At 36.6% G+C, this 21,760-nt stretch overlaps 3 protein-coding genes across 8 annotated transcripts in view; 1 reads left to right on the top strand and 2 right to left on the bottom strand.

The window, feature by feature from the left end:
• The window catches only part of LOC114524441 (zinc finger protein 511-like), a 40,775-nt gene extending 39,930 nt beyond the window's left edge, over window positions 1-845 (bottom strand). The window contains exon 1 of one of the 3 annotated variants that reach the window (XM_028545518.1): window positions 236-845. In XM_028545518.1, the coding sequence (XP_028401319.1) occupies window positions 236-334 (99 nt within the window). In that variant the 5' untranslated portion in view covers window positions 335-845. The remainder of the gene's footprint in view (window positions 1-235) is intronic. The other 2 variants (XM_028545536.1, XM_028545526.1) reach the window with 2 other exon arrangements.
• Window positions 846-6,232: 5,387 nt separating this feature from the next.
• LOC114529673 lies at window positions 6,233-13,423 on the top strand. 4 transcript variants are annotated; one of them, XM_028551431.1, is made up of 7 exons: window positions 6,233-6,547; window positions 9,304-9,632; window positions 10,967-11,192; window positions 11,342-11,389; window positions 11,892-12,188; window positions 12,286-12,609; window positions 12,991-13,423. In XM_028551431.1, the coding sequence occupies exons 1-7, from the start codon at window positions 6,319-6,321 to the stop codon at window positions 13,083-13,085; spliced, it is 1,548 nt and encodes a 515-aa protein (XP_028407232.1). In that variant the 5' UTR covers window positions 6,233-6,318; the 3' UTR covers window positions 13,086-13,423. The 4 variants fall into 4 exon arrangements, with proteins under 4 accessions (XP_028407232.1, XP_028407231.1, XP_028407230.1 ...); XM_028551430.1 differs by having other exon boundaries at window positions 9,298-9,632; window positions 11,895-12,188; XM_028551429.1 differs by having other exon boundaries at window positions 9,298-9,632.
• A 905-nt stretch (window positions 13,424-14,328) lies between these two features.
• LOC114530745 lies at window positions 14,329-15,453 on the bottom strand. Its single transcript, XM_028552362.1, has 2 exons — window positions 15,402-15,453; window positions 14,329-14,943 (listed from the first exon to the last, which is right to left on the bottom strand). The coding sequence occupies exon 2, from the start codon at window positions 14,935-14,937 to the stop codon at window positions 14,329-14,331; it is 609 nt and encodes a 202-aa protein (XP_028408163.1). The 5' UTR covers window positions 14,938-14,943; window positions 15,402-15,453.
• Window positions 15,454-21,760: the final 6,307 nt, after the last annotated feature.

Genomic DNA, 21,760 nt, shown 5'->3' with positions numbered 1-21,760 from the left:
AGTTGTTTACTGCTTGCCCCAGCTTGTTACAACAACTTGGCACAAGCAGTGCAAACACATCGTGTTTAAGAGCTTGTGAACGAAGTATAACAATTTGTAACAATTGTGGCAAACTTGTTACAACTTGTGCGTTTGTGCATGTGTAGGGGATGATGGGTAATTATTAACCTCTCAAAGGAGGATCTCTCAAATGGCTCTTTGAAGGAGGATTCATTATAAATACCAATATAAATACCTCAAAGAATGCATGTCCAGGAGGATACATGCGCTTACACGGACTGAACGACCAAGGAAATCCACCGGCCACAGAATTATTCGTCTGCACATCCATCATTTGGCTTAGTTTAATACATGATATTGAAATTAGTGAATTACGGAATATAATGACTGAAAGTTAATTCTTCCACTTCTCCCAGGCCTGAGATCGTTTTACATTTCGCAACCAATTGTTCTCTGTGCCTCAATGAAGCGACGTAAACTAAGTTGAACTAGGACTAAGGTTTATAGTTGCTCAGAATCAATAGATAGAACTAGAAAGGCTATGGACTAGGAGTTACTACGGCAAAGCAAGTGCTGCCCCTCCTTGTAGTAGCAAAATTACCTGGGTACAAGTTTCACTGTTGCTGTTGCATATAGGACAAAAATTGAGTTTTGTGTAATGATTGTAATATTTATTTATTCAGTTCGATTCTTAGTTTCCATGTGAAAGATTCAACTAGAAAGTAGAACTCTGTAGTTAGTTATAATTTCGATAATTATTCACGCTTGATCGTTGAGAATGCTGAGCATAATCGTTGAAACATTTCAGATAATGAAACCCTCACTGAATTAGCTCTCACTTAAAGATATATCTGCGTTTCGGCAGAGTAATGAAAGAGAATCGGTATTAATATAGCTTAATCGCTAACTAAATTATTGCCGGTCAGCCTGAATCAGGATTCTCATTGAGAAAGAACTAATTCACTTCGATTCAAGTTGACCAACAATGGAATCTAGACGTCACAGGAAACCACAAGAATTGACATATTGTTCTCGAAACTATTCACACATGTTGAATGACTAGCCGTGCAGTTTCTACAGAAATCATTTCCTGTATACAGGAGATGATTATATACAGGAAATGATTCATGTAGAGACGGCACGCAGGCTAGTTGAATGGCACGACCGAGACTGGTAAACAACGACCAAACTGGTATTTTCGAAGATTAAAAACCCGTTCATCTGGCTGAAAACACGCTCGAGCTATAATGCACTGGGATATGATAACGCGGAAATTCCAATTTCACCCTCATACTCAATAAATAAATACCAATTGCGAAAACGTAATGCTGCTATGTTGAAAAATGGACTGTATATTAACACCAAATGGTCTGTATGGTACACGAACACATGGTACCGATAGCTAAAAATCGTGTTTGCTTCCAGGCCCTAGCTTTAAGCTATCAACCGCTTCAATTTAATTTTCTTTCTCAAAACGATAGCTACATCCACGCTGGAAAACGACATTGCACATGGGGTAAGAGGTTTATCAACATATATTGACAAAAAGGGAAATACCCTGGGAACGAGGTTGAACATATATGTGAATCGCAAATACAGAAATTGCTATATTAAAATGCAGTTGTCTGTCATTGTGGTGGCTTTGGATAAGATCACGTATGTTGATTGACACAGCATGAGTCGGTATGTCGAAAATTTGAACCATGTGACATGTGCCAAGGTTATGCGCTTAGCTGAAAATTTATGAGCTTGGTTTATCCAGACCATGCATGCACTTACGATATTTTTTTTAAATTTTCCTCTTTCAGATTAGGAACTCCGAATAGCTGAAAGATATTTCGAAACAAGCATGAAGCATGTAGAAACTAGAAAACAAATAACCAAGGGCGATTGATGTGAAATCTGTTGATCAAGTTTTAGTCGCGTATATCGCGTTTCTCATGTTGAAGGCCATTATTCCTGCCTGCATAAAATATACAGGCTAGAACTGGTTAGGTGCACGTCTTTTGTAAGTCTGCAAGAACACTTTAACTTTGACACGCCTTTCTTTAAATCTTTCTTTCCGGTTGAAATGGTAGCCGATTGATGAGTTTTCATAGAATAGTTAAGGTAACAATATAGACTACAAAAGATGAACCGAATCGATTCCTTCAGCTTCGTAATATGTCGACGGAGCTATCTACGAATTATTCCATAATGCTTTGCGGTCGAAATTTACGGAAAGCAAAACGCAGAAAAAACTCTTAAAAAATCCATGAAACCCGAGCCAACAATTAATGCATAATCCCGATCCAACAACAAATAAGTGTCTGTCAATTTAAGGGTATCATGTCGTTGGGTATTTGTCTTTACTTTTTTTTCGCGCAACTATGCGCGATAGCCGCAATAGATTGTAGGCTTATTGAAATACCGCCATTATAATAGGGAAATAAGACGATTAAAATGTTTTCTTCTTGATCGCACTGATTAGAGAAAATATACCAGGAAGCCAATTTAGCTACTGCCTGCCGATACCTTATGATAGTTTTATACTTATGAGTGGCATGTTCCTTGTTGTATGTGGGTACTGAGTACTGACGATTAGGAAATTAGAAGAAAATTTTGCCTCGTCTGATCTGATATTGTCACAATACAAAATATCATGAAGACACAAAGACAGGATGCACGTACATGCATCTCGAGAGTTTACAGTTCTGAATATGTTTGTCACCGTTTGATGAGTGCCACAAATGATACCCCAGTAACTGGACATGCTCTTGGATTTGAGTTCCACATATGATCGATAACTTTTAATTGATTATTAAATGCAATTATTTTGCGCACATCTGCGAACTAGCGTGCAAATTTCCAAATAAAACCAATCTATTATTTACACAGCTCGTATAAATCATAAACGACGCTGCCGAAAAAATGTGTCAAGAAAAAGAAAAAAGTGTCGGTGGAGACTTTTCCTCGCTGATATATAGACAGAGACTTCACGAAATCATCCAGAATCTTTTAAATCCAAGCTGCATGTGACTCAGTACTACAACTATAAATTTCTAATCGCAATCTGAACATGTCTTAAAACAGCATGCTTCAAACTGCAGAGTGAAAAGTGAATAGCCTCTTAATTAATGCTATAATAGTCCTCTAATGCTCTCTTAATGGCCTAATTGTAGTAGAGAACGTACTATAATCAAGAAAAATCCACCGCTGATGATGGAAAGGAAGATAAAGATTACACTGGAATGACATCCGGTCATTTTAAGGAAAGCTAAACCAGCCACATTTGATCTTTGAAAAATGAACGCCATTATGGATGGGTTCAAACTGAATGATTTAATGTGCGTCGGATACATAGAACAGATAAATTATTTCGACAAAATTGGTCATTGCTTCTCTTGCCTATATAGAGAAAATTCCTGCGATCGTTAATTTATCATACTTGACAAGTACACGTATTCAAAATCTTGGCCGTACATATACGAAAAATTAAAACTTGTCACATAAAAACTTGTCATAGAAAACTTGGTCGTCTGTAAGAGACTTCACCGCCACATGAACAATTATATAAATGCGCATGCACACAGACCATTTTATCTTACGTGCGAGAACACTATCTTCGGCACCATCTTCGAAAATTTTATTGCGATGTCAGTTGCCCTCACCATGTTTCTTTTTTGAAAGTTTAACTAACTGTCGTAGCTATAGATATATAGCCATGTATTATATAATCACAGGAACTGCGACAAAATATAGATTATAAAACATAGAAAAATATCGGTCAGTCGAGTATAAAGATGTTATCAATCCACGGAATCTCTTTTGTTTTGTTTTGCTGTTATTAGAGCCTTGGAATTCGTGTATCAGTCTTTTAGGTAATCGATGCTACAATACTGGCAAAACAAACCAAAAAAATTCAGATGTTCCTCGCATATACAATGGAAATAATATAATAATGGAATGATTGTAATACCTATATAGTAATGCAAGTGTTATATAGTGGAAATTATTAAGAATTAATAAGAATTATATAGTGGAATTATTACGAAAGTCTAAATGAAAGCATTAATTTAAACAGTTAACATATGGAATTCAGTTAGCAGTCTGGGGATCATAGGCCATGTGTATAAAAGTTATAAAGGAAGTTAAATCTTTAATTATAGTTTTTGACAGACTCGCTAATTAGAATCGTGTAAGAGATTTATAAAACTGCCCCCTAAATGACAACTATGGAAACCACTCTCTTTCGTTGAAATAAACAAATCTCGTAGATTGATGGATTACTGTAAAAGGTTAAAATACTCTTTTGTTTTGGGTTAATCTCCTTGGTTGTTCCGCTCGAAACCTTGCAGTTAATTATATACAGTCTATTAAAAACATGTGATATGAACAAACACATCCTCGGACCTGGTGTTATTTTAGATGGTAAAGATATAAAGAAATGTAATTTGTATATGTATAAGAGAAGATAAAAAATAGCAGTCCATGCATGAACGCGTGCGCTTGAGTTGTTTACGTTACTCCGACGACATCACTATATCCGTTGTATCCTGGTGACAGACCATGCTCAGTACGAAAATATCTCATAGCAAAACCACAGTAACAACCCCACGTGCGATCTTTCTATCTAAGAAATGTTTGGTTATCAGAGAGAGTGCCGACACTTTACCCAATATAATTATCAAGGTTATAAAGTTGCGTAATCTTTCAAGGGCACTGGCATGTATGGTGCGCGCGGAGCAAGTTGCTGTACATCATTATAAATATCAATTGTCTACACAAGTATTTCGTCGAATTCGTTTTAAATACATTCAGGTGCATATATTGACTTGGATTTGTTTAATTACGCGTCTGGCACTTGAAGTGCGTATCAAGAATTTCATCGTTTTAGCTCGGCAGGTCCGGGCATGCAAGTGTTCCAGACTCATTCACAGCGTAACAGCATAGCTGGAATGTTTGGTGTCCTAGAATAGGCTAACATGGCGTGTGATTGAAATAAAACCCAAACTTCCTCAGTTTGATTGAAATAAAAAACCAACTTCCTCGCAACACGATTTCCCGTTCGATACCTTCGTAAACTAAAAGTCTAGATTGTAAAAATTATTGATTGTTATGCAATAGTGGAATGTTTGGTGTCCTAGAATAGGCTAACATGGCGTGTGATTGAAATAAAACCCAAACTTCCTTAGTTTGATTGAAATCGAAAACCAACTTCCTCGCAACACGATTTCCGCGTTCGATAACTTCGTATACTAAAGTTAAGATTGTAAAAATTCTTAATTGTTATTGTCTTTAACTCTAGAGAAAACTAGTGCAACGTTTGTAAGCAACAAAAGATGTTCTCCTAGCACACAAGCGGTTCGCACCCAGCATGTGTTTGCAATGTGTTGGTAGTCTCTATAGTTTTTCTCCCCTTGGCATAAAGAAATTCTCCTGCATGTCTGGTGTTTGCAAGTGCGTGAGAGCCGTGAATTGCACTGCACGGTTGAGAACATATGTGTGCATATCCTAAACACCTAAATTCAAGATAGGGAATTGCATGACCGTTGGCTAGATTGTTATCCAATGAAGATCTGTGCGTGGCTTAATTGTGCGGACGTTTTAATGCAATTATAGTATAATCGCAGGTTATCAGTATTGTATGAAACAGTACGAAGAAACTTTTAAGGGAAAGGATTTCACTTGGTCAGCACACCCTATAATAGGATTTTTTTTTGCTATGAGCAGAAGCTATTAAAAGTCACAATATAAGAATGAGTTACATTCCTGCTAAGGATGAAGGTAAAATTCGGTGAATGTTGCAGCCCTACACGCTTGGGCATGTCTCCACCCACTCGTATTGAAAAACATATACTTTTAAAAATTGAAACCAGTTTAAGGTGGCAGCTTTAATCTAGCGCAATTACAAACGCGTGTTTGCCAATCTAGCTTAAAAACATGCATCAAAACATTCTCATATAGGTTTCGAAACCTATTGTAGGGATAGCCCCACCCAGTCATGCATATATGTTGATTTGTTGCTTGCTTCGTATTGTTTATTGATAACCGAAAGATGCACGAGATAAAAACATGTTTACCATCGATACTGTTTTGAAAATTTGCGGTGAGAAAAGCCCAGCATCGAAACGAAACTTATAGATAAAATTTATAGATGAAATGAACCCTAGCTACTATAAAATAGCCCCTGACGCAGAGAAATGCTAGTACATCCAGTTGTTACGAAATATTATTTTATATATAGCCGACACATAGAACTGGATATATACTGTATGTAATTGACCGAAGGGTATACAGATTAAGTTACAGACGGTTTCGAAACTGTTCAAATATCCCATGTTGCTTAGTGCACTGCGGAGCACGTGTTATATATATATAAGATTGGCTCGAAAAAAAAGAGCTGATTGGAAATATTTTAGCGTTGTTTGCAGAAGTCAGTTGACGATTCAGATCACCTCTAGGATTCTTACATCCTTATCAGAAAGGGAAATAGCTTCGAATAAGATTGCATCAAGCTGGATGGCAATGATAGATTTTCCAGATCAATACATGCAAGACCTTGGAGGTATAGTGTGTGCAAGTGCAAGTAGAGTAACTTTGTAAACTAAAACGAAACATTCATTAAAAAATTTCAAAGATTTTCTTCGCTCTATTTGGTTTCCATAATATTTTTTACCTCGTACTATATAATTCACGAATAAAGTATGCATTGCTATAATATACTGAACATGTTAATATTGGCGTTATAACTCAGATGCCCTTGAATCGCCCAAAGAACGATATATCAATGTTATAATCACTAGCTGTTTAAGATATACTGGTGATAATGAAGTATGAATGCAAGTTCATTACTGTCTCACGTCAAAGCTTGCAGGCTTAATTAATCCCAGATCAGTTGATTTCTATAGTCTCTAGGTTTCCAGTTTTGCGTAATGAAAGCAATAAACTGCTTGCTTTTCAACGTTATTCTTTGCTGCTCCTGATGCCCGCAATTGTACTTTTAAATTATTCATGTATATAAGTACATATATTTGTATACACGTACACTTCAGTGTTGCGAAAATACTTTTTGTCTCGATGTAGTAGAGTGTCCGAGGCACAGCTAGTATATAAAACTACATCGTTTGTGGTGTAAAACCTATAAATTAACTTAATATTTGCATAATTCAGTAACTTTAAAGATAAAGCCAAAGAGTAGGCTATTACTGAGTTCACATTGAATGTTGAAGCCTTGTTTTTCAGCTACGTGCTAACAGGGAATTCGCTGCGGTAATTAAAATAACTTGACTATAGCATTAAGACTGAACATTAAAGGTGTAAAATCTCAAGCCATTCAACGGAAAGTCGCGTGACCAAGATGACGAAGGGTGATCGAGCTTTCTTTCTGCGGCTCACACTGCACAGATTTGGATCCAGTCATGATGGCGATCAGAACTTTGATGCTATATATATATATATATATATATATATATATATATATATATATATATATATATATATATATATATATAAAAAAATGTATCAGTTATATACGAGGAGAAATTGTCTGCGCGACACTTACTAAAATGACGCTATACTTTGAAACGCTAAATTGCTATATAAATTTTAGCCAGACGCAATTACGTACATTAGACTCGAAACATGCAGGACCTGCATCTTTTCTTTTTGCTTTCTAAATTAGTTTGGATTGTACAATATTTCTTTCTCTTGCAACTTTAATTTAAGATATTTTTCTTGAAAAAAGCCAAGGTTCATATTCTCAACGACATTCTTAACGAAACTGTATCTATATATGCAGAAAAGAATCACTGATTATTGGAGCATTTTAAGTCCATGATAGCAGTGATTTTACGCTGCATGCATCGCTGGATAGACAAACTTGTTAACAATCACTATGGTTTTGGCTTTTCAGTGCTATATATATGCATGAAAATGCACGCATCTCATATATGTACGGTGGATTTTATAGCCTAAACATTAAACTGCATGTTTCAGTGAAAGTGAATATAAAGTTGTAGGTACCTATTGTAGGGTATTACGATATAGAGCAACCTGCAGGAAATGGAGAATTTTACTTGTCTGCTCGTTTAAGCTAATATTTACTTAGACTTTTATAATCTGAAAGCCGTTTATAAATACAAAATCGAAACCTTTCCGCATTGGAAGTGCATAAAAAAATAATTATTCCAAATATTGTCATCACTATGGGGTTGGTATGTTTACTAATTTGATCTCGTAAAAGCACGAAACCATGCTTAATACTGAACGTCCTACAAGTGCATGAGAAAAATATATTTTAAATATCACTGGAAAAGCCGAAATATATACAAAAGTGTATGAGAAAGTGAAAACTTTAAATTTTATACCAATTAATGAAATCCTTAAACTTCATGCATGAGCATTAACACTGTATATAAAGGACTGATGCATCGGATATTCCTTGATCACACAGTGATCATGCAACGAGTGCAGAGACTTGTTATGATTCATGAATGAATCGCAAATTCAAAGTCGACCAACTCTGAGTTAGACGTTACCAGCATGCCTGGGCGGATATATATATATATTTTTTATACTGACGACTTAGGACTTGGTAGTGGCGATAATGCATCTCAGCACAATAATTCTGCCTTATAGCAAAAGGATTTGAAGGGCGATTCCTTAAAATCGTCTTATTGATGGAGCAATGAAAAAAAACATAGGACCTGTGGAAACGAGGTCAATGTGAACGAACGCTAGGGCAAACACTATTAAGTAGTGTATGTCGCAATAAGTCAAGGTTCTGTAACCTTCATAGAACAACCCTTTTTGAGAAACGTTTAACTTTATAACTATAATCTGCATGCATGGTGCATATTACATGAAAAAAAAATAAATTTACCCTGTCTTGTTAGTTTTCTACGACAGATATCAGTATAGAAGAAACAATTAAAGAAACATAAGTTTAAGATAGAAAGGAATTTGTGTAATAAAAATATCGTCTACAATTCAAAGACGACCTCTCGTTTTGTTGACAATTATACCATTTACAATTTTAAATTCTAAGTGTACTATTGAGCTGATATGAAGTGAGTAGCTCAGTCAATCAGATTACATAAACAGTGAGTATATATATAACTATGCTATATGTGCAGACTTTCAGTTATAAAACGTCTGCGTTATGGACATATATAGTTTGCGGACAGATTTGGCAAATGCGGCATCGGGATTGTGAACATTATAGACATTAAACTGTGTCTGTTAAGAAAACGGGAATAAGGTTTTACGTTTCATGCAAAACTACACATATGCAACGCCAACGATGCTAGTTTTTAGTTGCAGATTTTTGGAACACTCCAGTGAACGAATACGATATGACGTCTTCCATTGGCGCTTTGTCGGCGGAGGTTGAATTTCTAAACATAGATGAGTCGACCGTGGTTTATAAATACCAGTCCCGCGTTCGCAAGGAGGCGAAACAGCGGCTGAAAAATGCTGAAGTTCAAATATTGGTCACTTCACCAGTTGAGATAAGGACAATAAGGGCGTGGGTGCAACGAGAAGAGAAAGCTGCTGATTTATTTGTTTACAATGTTGGCCGTGTCGAATTCGCTACTAGGGATATCACATTTAAAGGGAGACAGTCTTTAGAAAACGGATTCGGAACAAAGGTATGCCATGCGGGAAAAAGTGTTGACACCGGTGGGATAAAATTATATTTATTATACAGTTTCATTTCCGAATATCTATTTATTGAGAAATAGTCTGTCTAATTGCATCCATACAGCGACATATAGCAGTTGAACGATGGACGTTTAATTAATAAAACAAATATATATTTCACGAAAGTGGGAGGTATCTTAAGCCCCGTTTAGACTGCACTCGATTTATCGGCACGGCACGGCTAAAATGAGTACCCGTGCCCATTTCATCCGTGCCCGGCCTCTGTTTTGGTAGCCTGAACACTATTAAAATTGGGCACGGGTACCTATTTTAGCCGTGCCGTGCCGATAAATTGAGTGTAGTGTAAACGGAGCTTTAACTACTTTCAAAAACGGCCAGTAATCACATCTTAATCTTTTTAGATATACACTACCACCCCTTACAGAATTTGAAGTTGATTAGCCTTCTTTCAGAAACGATCACAATATATACGAATCCTGGTATTGTTTGTTCCCGCCTGTTAATAAAAACAAAATTGAACAATGTTTTGTCGTTCCCCGCCAGGAACTTGCTCGCCAATACTAAAGCCTGCATGGATTCCATATAACGCAGACATGCCGCCGACGTGCCGCAACTTCCAGGCAGGCATATGGAAACACGTTGTCGGCGACATCTGCGACTTTTTAGCCAATTTCCAAAATGGCGACAGAGAAAGCAAAGTCATTCTATTTATTGCCGCCATTTTTAAAATTCTGACGTGGTTTCCTTTACCGACTCAAGCCACCGACCCGTATCTGCGGCATATCTGCGGCATATCTGCGGCGTGTCACCGTCATATGGAAACTATGCAGGCTTAATGTTGCAACTTCACGTTTTTAATACTGTACAAAAATAGGTCTGTTGAGTGCAAGAACAAAATCGTTCGATCCTCGTCGAGGTAACGTGTTGATTTTCAGAACTACCGCGACTGATCTTCACGGCATGATTTTCATAGCATCAAATTAAGACGTACCATAATGCTTGCAGTGTTATGACTAAAGGCCCGTTCACGGGGCCAACACTTTTCGGTCCGCCTGATGCGTTTTACACGAAAAAAATTTGAGTTCGGCACGCCTAAAATGGGAAGGCCGCCCTCCCCTATCAGAGGTGTTTTACAAACAAACAGGCGAAACGTCCAAATTCAAAATATGGCGCCATTTTTTTATGTACCTCAATGTTTTCAATTAGGATAGGGTAACCGAGGTCTCCGTCACTATACGATACTTTAATGTGTGCAGGACTGCATGACCTGATACTGGGTATGGAAATATACTTAATTAAAGATCTGTAACTTTATCGACAGAATTTGTTCGAGATTGACCTTGATTCAATATACTATGACAATCCATTGGACAAAAGGCCTGTTTACAAACTGGCGAAAACGGACATGCTCAACCGAAATCGATTCCAGGTGGTTGTGCAGGTTGTTTTTGTCGACAATAGCTGCAGTCGAGATTTTATCAGCCCTGCTTTCTACTGCTGCACGCAACCAAAGAGCAGCACAAAAAGAAGAACGCGATCAACCGGTGGTACGTATGAAGAAAACTGATATACAACTATTATTGAAAACTATTACTATCCTTTTTGTTCGTTCAGCGTTCGACTATACATTTTATGAAATCTAATGATTCAAAGATAACAATTATTTTATTTTCTATCACAATTAATTTCATAATAGCAATTGGCAAACAATACGGAAAAGCATGGAATGAGCCTGAGGTTTACGGTGAGTGAAAACGTTTTGCTTAAAAGTTTTTAATAAAACATTGTCAGCGAATTGATGTCTAAACGTGAATCTTAGGGCTGTTCTCTACTGTTGCGTTTTTTTTTCACGTACGTGTACAGGCACGTAAAAGCTTAAAACCTGTTAGTTGTTGTATAATAGTCTAAAAATACAAACAAGAACATTACGGACCGTACCTCATATAGACAAAGCACGTTATGTATATCACTTACCACTGATAATGAGCATCGCAGGCGCATGCGCACCAGTTTGGCCAATCGCTTTCGCGTAAAGGCAAAATATACGAGAATATACGCGTGCGTGGAAATATTTATGGCAGAATGTTCAAAGAAAAATCGTATTTATAGATCATGCTTTCTGGTCAGTTTCAAACATGAGCGCCTAAGTGATCCGGTTAATACGCATCTTTGACTATGAGATTAGACACTTTACATAGGCTCTGAAATTTATTCGTCATTATATATCATAAATTATTTTCCGTTAGCAGATGGTAGTCAGATAATCGATTACTTTGAGGCACACGAAGCGGTAATTGGCAACTTAGAGGTTAAAGGAACGCTTCATAGCCCGAAACAGAAAGCTGATATAGCGTATCACTTCGATGTATCTCACTCGGCGTTCAAAGAGCGATTGTGCGAGGGAGATGTTGTTGGATTGTCTACGATCGCCAATGGCAAAACCGCCATAGTTGAACTTTCGTCCGAGAACATCCCAACCATAATACAAGCAGGCGTGATCAGTCGCTCCGCATTTCTTGAGGGTAATATTCCAGATGAGAAAGGTACTTATGAAAAACGATATATTTTAAACATTCATTCTCTAACCGAATTCTGTCATCCCCGGAAAATCACGACCGAGACTCGTATATTTTCGTATAGTGACTACTGATAGAATTTGTATGATGGGAATCGTCCGAGTAAAGACGGTTGGAAATACAGTGAGCGGAGAAAGAGTGTACGCATCAACAGCCTTTCCTGGGAAGGCAGTCTCCGAATCACATTCCTTGCGTACGGAAAACGATGTGCTATTGGGCATCGCATTGGAGAACTCGGTTCATGAAGACAAGCAAGTTGGATCATTTGTACGCTGTTTTGTCTCCTTTTTGTTTGGAATAGAAGGAAAGTGTTTAGCCCAAAAGGCAAAGGAGCTTGAAATACGGACTGATGCCAAGATTGAAAAAGCCATGTATGAGAAGTGGAGTGGTGAGAAAATATTCTGACTGTTTATAATGGTATTAGAATGAATAGGATTGCGGTTAATGCGAAAATAATAGGAATATACGGTTACAAAATCAACCCACCGAAATATATCTAATTTTTTCTATTTTGCGTTTATTATTTTTAAATTAAAATTCCAAACAAATACTTCTGTCAGATATGTTTTTCTGCATTTCAATGCCTGTTTACAAACCTTTTTCCCGCCCCCATTGATTAAGTTTTACTAACACTTTACGAGTCTTACAAGTTTTACTAACCCTCTCGTCCCAGGTTCACTATTGAACTTTACATGACATCCCGCTTGTCAATTTCTTAAAAAGCGAAGAGCGAGACTGCGTGATAATCTTACTGTCATATCTTTTCTAGAGTTGAAAGAAATGGCGATGTGTTGGTGTCTTGTTTTCACCTGCTTCGCGGTATTGCTTGGCGTAATTCTTTTTACGTCACTTCGTCTGACATAAATACAGTTAATCGAATACATAAAATTAGTTAAGATTGCATGGACGGATAAAAGCGATTTATTAAACAAATTATTACGCACCAATGTATCCGAGATAGGACAGATAATATGTTGAAATCAAACTTTCTGAAAGTTTGTTTATAAACCGTTTAAATGTATTAATCTTGATTCTCCTCAAAATTACATCCTATATTCAGTTTTGAACTGCTTAAAACTAAGTAGAGTTAAATTAGGTTTATGGAAGCCTATTTTATCATCCATGCATGCATGCATTCAAATTACAAAAGCAAATATGAATTTTAAGAAAGACTATAGTTCAATTATCAGTTACGCTGTAGTTCAATTCATTTAGTGGCTTCGTTTAATTCATGGAAATTATATATGTAATGATTTTGTATAGTGTGAAATTTACACAATTATCTCCAATCTGTCAAACAAACGAAAAAGTATAAAGAACGACTTTTTAACTTTTCTCTTGTACTTCTTGTTTTTTTCTTCTCTTCTAAATATACCTTTTCTCAGCTTCGTTAAAAGTTAAAACCACCCGATAAAACGTTCTGTTTGTAATGTTCTGTTTTTGCGCGCAATGTATACAGGTCGATTCTTCGAATTTTGTCATAATACTTGTAATTATGTAAAGTTATAGATTCCAGCGGTTGTAGTCGAATTATATAAGAATGAAATTAAAGAATGACAGGTAAATTTAAGAGTCATCAACAAACTATTTCAAGGACCAAGTAATAGATGTTGGAAGATCTTTGATAATTATGTAGATATTAAACAAGGCTTGACCCTTATCGAGCCTTGAGGAACACCGAGAGTCTTCACAAAACCCTATAATTATATATGATCAATTTGTACATAATACTTATTGCTTTTGGTCTGCGAGCCGCGCGAGGTAATTTTTGAACCAATCCACAACATTCAAAGACCACAGCACTCGAAGATTTTGGAACGGTGCAGCACAACGTGTAATTTGGGAAATAATTTTAGGTATTAAATCAAAAAAATTTCAAGCCTCCTATTTCAAGCTGTCTACGACGCACAGGATGCCCTACCTATCTGGTGTGGTGATCGAGATTGGTACAATAAAGTTAGGCTTTATTTTATTTAAGTGCGCAATCTTTCTCCTCTGTTCCAGATCATGCTATAGTTCGTTCGTCATCACCTATTTAGGCGTTTTGTGCCACATATAAAAAAATCTAATTGTTCAAATGAATAGCCGTTTTGTCAAATGACATGTCCTACTGAACATTATTGTTCCAAATAAAGCTATTTGCATTTTCTACAGTCAGTTTGTTTTTGTCTTTGATCGAAATTGCATCAGTGTAGATTGTAAAAACTACGCCTTCATTGATCTTTGACTCAACACAGGAATCTTTGATTTCATCATTTCCTATCTCCGTATCCTCGCTGTCCTCATCTTTAACTTTGACAAGGATTGTGAATAAGTTGAGCATCAATATAGTTGCGACAAATACAAAAACGATTGGAAGAATGATAAGTCCTTTATCACCTGTACTATCAGGTAGAACATCGATAATGGTTGCTGGAAAGCTAATAACTCTAAGGCAGCTCATAATGGACAAAGTCACAGTTGATTTCTTTGACACACATGGTAATACTGAAAGAAGACCATAGTTTGATAGGGCATTGAACATTGTGAAACTTGTTCCAAGTGCGATTACAAGTAAGAGTTTGACGACGGAAACCTTTTCTAAGTTTCCACTTGCGCTCGTCTCACTGATTTTGACAAGGAAAATGCCTACAAGGAAACTTATTCCAACGTATTTCACGGTATTGTTCCATTTCGTCACGAATTTCTTCACGGGGCTAATACGACGCAAACACATTCCAGCCTTTTGAGTAAAAAATAATAACGCTAATTTTTAAATCATCAAGGATTGTCGAATGGCATATCTGCTAATATGCCAAGAGTTGGTTTTTATCTAGTCGTAATTCAATGTCAAGGTTTTTAAATATTAGAATATTCCTACCAATTTAAAACACAAAATGAATACAAATTCCTTCCGGACTATTTTACAACGATGAAAATAACGGAAATTACGACTAAACTAGTGAGTGGAACTCATGCATTTAGGAAATTTACGACAAAACGAGTGGGTGGAGTTCTTAAGGGTGTTTTCCCCTTTTAAAATAGATGCATAGGGCTGGATTCTGTCGATGACTTAGCGTGTCTTGTTCTAGCATAAAATGAATTATAACAAGAACTTGTAAGGTCTTAAACTTTTAAAAACAGTTAAAACACTACAGTGGAAAGCAGCCCTTATACGACCAGTTACGGGTATATACTCACCAGCCACGGCACCAAGATTCTGATGACGATGTTTAGCAGTAATTTCCCAACACTGATGTTGCCGTGCTGCATCGTTGGCACAAACAAACCCAACATGGGAGGGACAGTAAAGATAGAAATGATCATGCAAAGGATTGAAACCAAGACAGTCAAGCCTCGATGACCGTTTGCCACTGTTACCTATATTTGATAGAAAATCCCTTCTTAGAATGAATTTTGAAATGGCATTTTAAGAAATTAGGAAAATTCCTAACGTTTCAATGCGTTTAGATTTAAATATTCATGCTTCTCTAATATTTCAAAGGCGTGCCGACTGCCGCGGCAAAGCGAGCATACCACGCATAACTGATGCAGGCTAAGTTATCAAAATTACTACATAGGACATGCAATTACCTATAAAGTAAATATACATGCAGTGGTACAAATATTAAGGAGTTAATTACCTACCATAATCAGTGAGGTTGCGGGTGTATTTGGAGACATGAGATATATTTGCAATGCAAGACGAAACTCCTCTGGACCAAGAAGTTCATTTTCTTCACTGCTATGGTTCGAATTGTTTTTCAAATTTAGATTATGCCCAACGGATGAGTCGAATTCTTGAATCTGGTTTAAGACACACGTTGAAAACACTGGGCCGACGAGTATTATCAAAAATAAACCTAGTGCTATTTCTTTGTAAGAGCGGACAGCCGTTTTCGCTTCCTCAAAACGAAATCGGATACCAATGGTGAAAAAGAGAACGATGATGCAGATTTTAACAATTGGAATTCTTTGGCTCACGAAGACTGCTGGTTGAGGAAGAAGTATCCCAACGATTATGGATAAAACTACCCCAATAGGCAAGAAGTTCCTCATGTAAAAATTTCTAAACCTGGCAAAGATGCTTAACTTCTCTACGGTTTCCTCTTGTTTCTTTACTTCCACCGCCACATCAACATTAGACGCCATTTTTCCAACTCAAAAGTTTCAAGTTACAAGATTTATCGTAGCGAGATAGCTCAACAGTTACCTACTGTATCAGTCTGTATGATTGTAACAACTATACTGCCCTATATAAGCAGCAGGGTTCCTGTAATATTTGGATAGATCACGTACAGAAGTCCCCAAGTTATGCAAAAATGTCTTGTTTTAGTCAGCAAACATTGTAAAAGATTTTAATTGAATAGAAATAATTCAATAAATAACACGTAATTCATACACTGACGTGCGTAAAATTGCAATATAGGACGAAATACATGCATGCGGAGTGTAAAAATTCGAAAGTTATGAATCTAACTTGACTTATATATTATATCACGATATAAATTAATATGGACATTTATCAACTTTGATGGTCACACAGCGATAATGTAAATAACACGAAGAATAGATGAAAAAAACGTTCAACTGAAGTTGAGTGTTCTGTAATATATCAGTAGCATGATAACAGGAATATATATGCGTTAGGCAAGTATTTAATATAAATCTATGTTATATAAATGTACATACGAAATTTATTCCACTAGAAGGCACTACAAAATTGCAATCTTGAGCTCTCACGCGGTGTCGGCTCATGTATTACTGTAAATTAGGATACATATTAAGAGAGTGAAAAAATCTTCAGATAAAAGATCGATGGAACACAGAGTGGCTGGTAAACTTTGCCTGGCTCGCACGTAGTTTCGGCCTGAGCAGTTAGCCCAGTCGGCAGAAAAAAGATTTTTGTGGCGAGCTGGTTTTCTATACGTGATCGATGTTATATGTAGAAGGAAATAGCCCCTTCGCGTTATCAATCTTAATTGAGAGATCCCCCACCGCATTAAAAGGAACCGACATCTATCCATGAATTGTGGCAAATACAATAATTTGGATACGGAGTATAGTCTGTATAGACCGTTGTATGATACCTTCCCTTCACAGAAAGAAATTATAGATATTTTGTGCATCTTAACTCCGAATGTCTGTATGAGTTGCATGCTTGCTTATTGTCTGTACCATCTTGGCACGTGATGCCAATTGATGTTTTTTATCATTTATCGAGCTATGCAGAACGAGTTCCTGTGCGTTATCAATCTTAAACTGGGAGGGCTACCATCTATTTATAGATATAGGCATGATGCTTTATGCTTCTCCAATGTTTCAAAGGCGTGCGCAAACATATATACATGCAGGCTAAGTTATCAAAATTACTAAGACATGTAATTACCTAAACATACATCATGCAGTGGCACAAATATTAAGGAGTTAATAACTTACCATAATCAGTGAGGTTGCGGGGGTATTTGGAGACATGAGATATATTTGCAATGCAAGACGAAACTCGAGCCTCTGGACCAAGAAGTGCAATTCCTTCACTGCTATGCCCATGGTTCGAATTGTTTTTCAAAATTTAATTTAGATTATGCCCAACGGATGAGTCGAATTGTTGAACCTGGTTTAAGACACACGTTGAAAACACTGGGCCGACGAATATTATCAAGAATAAACCTAATGATATTTCTTTGTAAGAGCGAACAGCCGTTTTCGCTTCCTCAAAACGAAATCGGATACCAATGGTGAAAAAGAGAACGATGATGCAGATTTTAACAATTGGAATTCTTTGCTGACAAAGACTGTTGGTTGAGGGAAAAGTATTCCGACGCAATATGAATTATTAAAACTGCCTTATTTGGCAAGAAATTCCTCATGTAAAAATTTCTAAACCTCACAAAGATGCTTAACTTCTTTACGCTTTCCTCTTGTTTTTTTATTTTCACCGCCACATCAGCTCGAGACGCCATTTTTGCAATCAAGACAAGAGTCTCAAGTTTCGTCACAGGATTTATCGTAGCGAGATCGCTCAACAGGTTGCTGATGACTAATGTATATAAAGCTTAACTACTGTATAATGCTCAGTTCTATAAGCAGCAGGTATCCTATTGGATGGATCACATACAGAAGTCTCAAAATTTTGCAAAAATTTGTAAAATGTTCTGTTTCAGCCGGTAACAAGATCTAGAAATTGTTCTAGAAATTATTCTATAAATAACATGCATGCATTGTATACAAATAAAGCCAAGACACAATGGACGACTTGCGCTTTAGACTAATTTTTAATCGAAGTAACTATAGAAGGAAATAAATCATTACAGCTAGAGAGATCTTACTTTAATTAGTGTAAATTCAAAGCTGCGAAATTTTTTAAAATACGGAAAATATAGCCATGCCCATGTGAATTTGGCAAACTGATTTTGTATACTTTTGTATTACGTGCGGAATTGTGTGACTAAATTAGTTACACACTTCTGGCCGTGATACTAAAGTATACAAAATTTCGCATGGCTATATTTTCCGTAATTTACAACAATTCGCAGCCAAACTTGGCAGTTTTACTAATTTTAGTAAGCTCTTTCAGAAAATGTCCTTTTTATCGCCGAGGCCCGAGGTAAGAAATTAGTCTAAAGCGCAAGTTATCCATTACACATTTAAGATTGCAACAAGATAATTTTCCTAGAATAAGCATGCTTTTAAAATATCGATCGCACAGCTGCCACAACATACACACTTTTTTCACATTCCTATCTAAGACTAAGGATTTGCCAACTTTACGACAACGTGAATTACGTGATGCACGGTTTTCTAAGTCATTACTCATATAATCATATGCACGTATGTTTTTTTACGTTATCTGCATGTGTTGTGAAACCATATAGTTCTACGCGGCAAAACTAAAAACAACAACATAAGAGCCCTGGGTACGAAGTTGGGCAAAACTATCGACGGCGGAAACATGCTTACGAAATCGACTTGCTCGAGCAGAAATTCGCTCACATTTAGACACTTGCGTGTGATGACGCCAAAACTGCATAGTATATCAAATAGTTTTATCGACACTGATACTATATACACCAGAGTCAATTATATATGCCTGCCAAACAGTGTTGGTTGATTATACTGTTTGGCTATAGGTCATTGCTAACGGTCTCTCATTCTTTAGTGTCATTAACCTGCTTTGCGTACTTAGTATTAAAAACTTGTTTATCTGGTTAGTCTACAAGCCAACAATTCATCGGCTATTCGTGCATCCGTGAGTCGTCTCATTGAGACCTTTGATTTAGCTAGCTAATAAATCACTGCACGTTTCCATGCACGTGGCAGGGAGTACGTTCTCTTAAGATTTTCATTCAATCACGTATAAACAGAAAGCCTTTGTGATTTAGCTATTTGCATAGAGCTGGGAATAACATGGAATATACAGACGCGTATAGTGTCTGTAGACTAATGTTAAAACACATAAGACAATGAGCAAGCATGCAACTCATACAGACATTCGGAGTTAAGATGCACGAAGATCCTTGATTTCTTTCTATCGTACAACGGTCTATACTCCGTATCCAAATTATTGTATATGCAGGAAAACTAATGAAAACGACTCATAAATAGATGTCGGTTCCTTTTAATTCGGTGGGGAGCTCTCAATTAAGATTAATTGATAACGCGAAGAAATTCCACTGAGCTATATTTCCCCCTGCACACCGAACATCCCCTGCGCGTGTACAAATATCGCCCCAAAATTCAAATTTCTGCCGACTGTGCTAACTGTTCACCGAAACTATATGTGCGGGCCAGGCAATGTTTATACCAGCCACTGTGTGTTCCGTCGATCTTTTATGCTAGTTCGTGAACATGAACGTGAGAATTCAAGATTGCAGTTTTGTAGGTGCCTTTTAGTGGAGTAAATTACGTTCAGTGTACATTTATAATAGTATAAATTTATATTAAATACATATATTCCTGTTGTCATGCCACTGATATATTACAGAAGAACACGCAACTTTGTACCATTTTTTCATCCATTCTTTGTGTTATTTACATCCCTAGCTGAGTGACTATCAAAGCTGATAAATGTCCATTAATTTATTTTGTGATATAATATATAGCCTAAGCCAAGTTAGATTCATAACTTACGCATTTTTACATTCAATTTTCCAACAATTATACAGGCATCTAAATGAATTTTCAAAATTCCAATCTGGTTTTCCGCCAGGGCACTCCACCTTAACCGCCCTCGATTCACCGAATGGTGTGATACATGGTTTACCAATATGGACAGGGGAATGCTGACTGGAGTGATATTTCTCGATATTCGTAATAATTTATGACTTTATATATAACACTGACCTGGAGAACATAACACACTGGTTAAATGTAAACAAACTTCAGTCCCATCCTTCTAAACCAAGCTTATGGTTATATCTAGATATATAATCTAAACTCTAAAGTTGTTAATCTACGCTCTAGCGTTACTATGAATAACAAAACTCTGACATGACGATGCCAGTCCCAGCATGATATTGCAAAATTAAATGTAGACACTCTCAATGTCAGACGTGCTAAATTGAAGAGTGTTCGGTTGTACAAGGTCCTCATGCAATGGGCTTTCTGCTCCGTGCCTGACTAATAATTTTATAAGACTCTGAGATTTAGAGGGCCACTATTATCTGCGAAATTGTGTCACTGCATGATTTAAAATTACCAAAAACAAAAACCAATTTTTTAAAACGAAGTTTCAATTACAGTGAACAAGCCTGTGGAATAGTCTTCCGACAGAAGCAAAAAAATTAAGCTAGCTCAGTTAGCCATTTTAAGCGTATCGCAAGCCTTACATTAGTTTTAAAAATTACCTAGTTCTTCATATATTTATCTCTATTTTTGTAAATATTATACCATTCCCAATTTTCTTTGTATTATATCCCCATTCTTATTATAATTAAGTGGGTTGTAATTTTGCGCACACTTGTTAAACCCACGCTTTTTTGTATATATATAATTTTATATATATACGTGATAGCATTGCATGTTTTTTAAGTCTTTGTGTTTCCCCTAAGAGACGTGTTTGCCCATTTAATAGAAGCTTAAACTCCCTCCTAATAATTCAATTATATATATAAACCCTTGCAAACGCCATTACGCCAAACTGCTAAAACGAGGTCAATGTTAAAGACATCATAATAACAATAATTTGACAAGCTTTTTACCGCCATGTAGTAACGTGTTTTCTAATGCAGAACTGCATTTTTTGAAATTCCACGCCTTAACAGCTATACATGCAACATTTAGATTGATAAAGGGTCTGTTCACACTATGGCGGTCGATCTGAGATCGATCCTAAATTTTCGGCGAAGGTTCACACAAGGCATGCTTTGTCTTGGATCGATCTCAGATCGATCTAACAGTGTAGTGTGAACAGGCCCAAAGTCGTTATAGATGCAGAACGTAAACTGCAAACACCAAACCTTTATTCTTTTAAAATACCTGCCTATTAGTTTTAAAGTTTGCTTTTTAAACTATTTACATCGAAAGATTTCAGCTCAGTTGTTCAATAAATAGATAATTTT

Source organism: Dendronephthya gigantea, unplaced genomic scaffold (genome assembly GCF_004324835.1).
Source record: "Dendronephthya gigantea isolate DGI-Jeju-01 unplaced genomic scaffold, DenGig_1.0 000001F, whole genome shotgun sequence".
In the NCBI taxonomy this organism is placed as follows: Eukaryota; Metazoa; Cnidaria; class Anthozoa; order Malacalcyonacea; family Nephtheidae; genus Dendronephthya; species Dendronephthya gigantea.
Note: the sequence above shows the minus strand (reverse complement) of the source record. Positions and strands in the feature narration are given on the sequence as shown.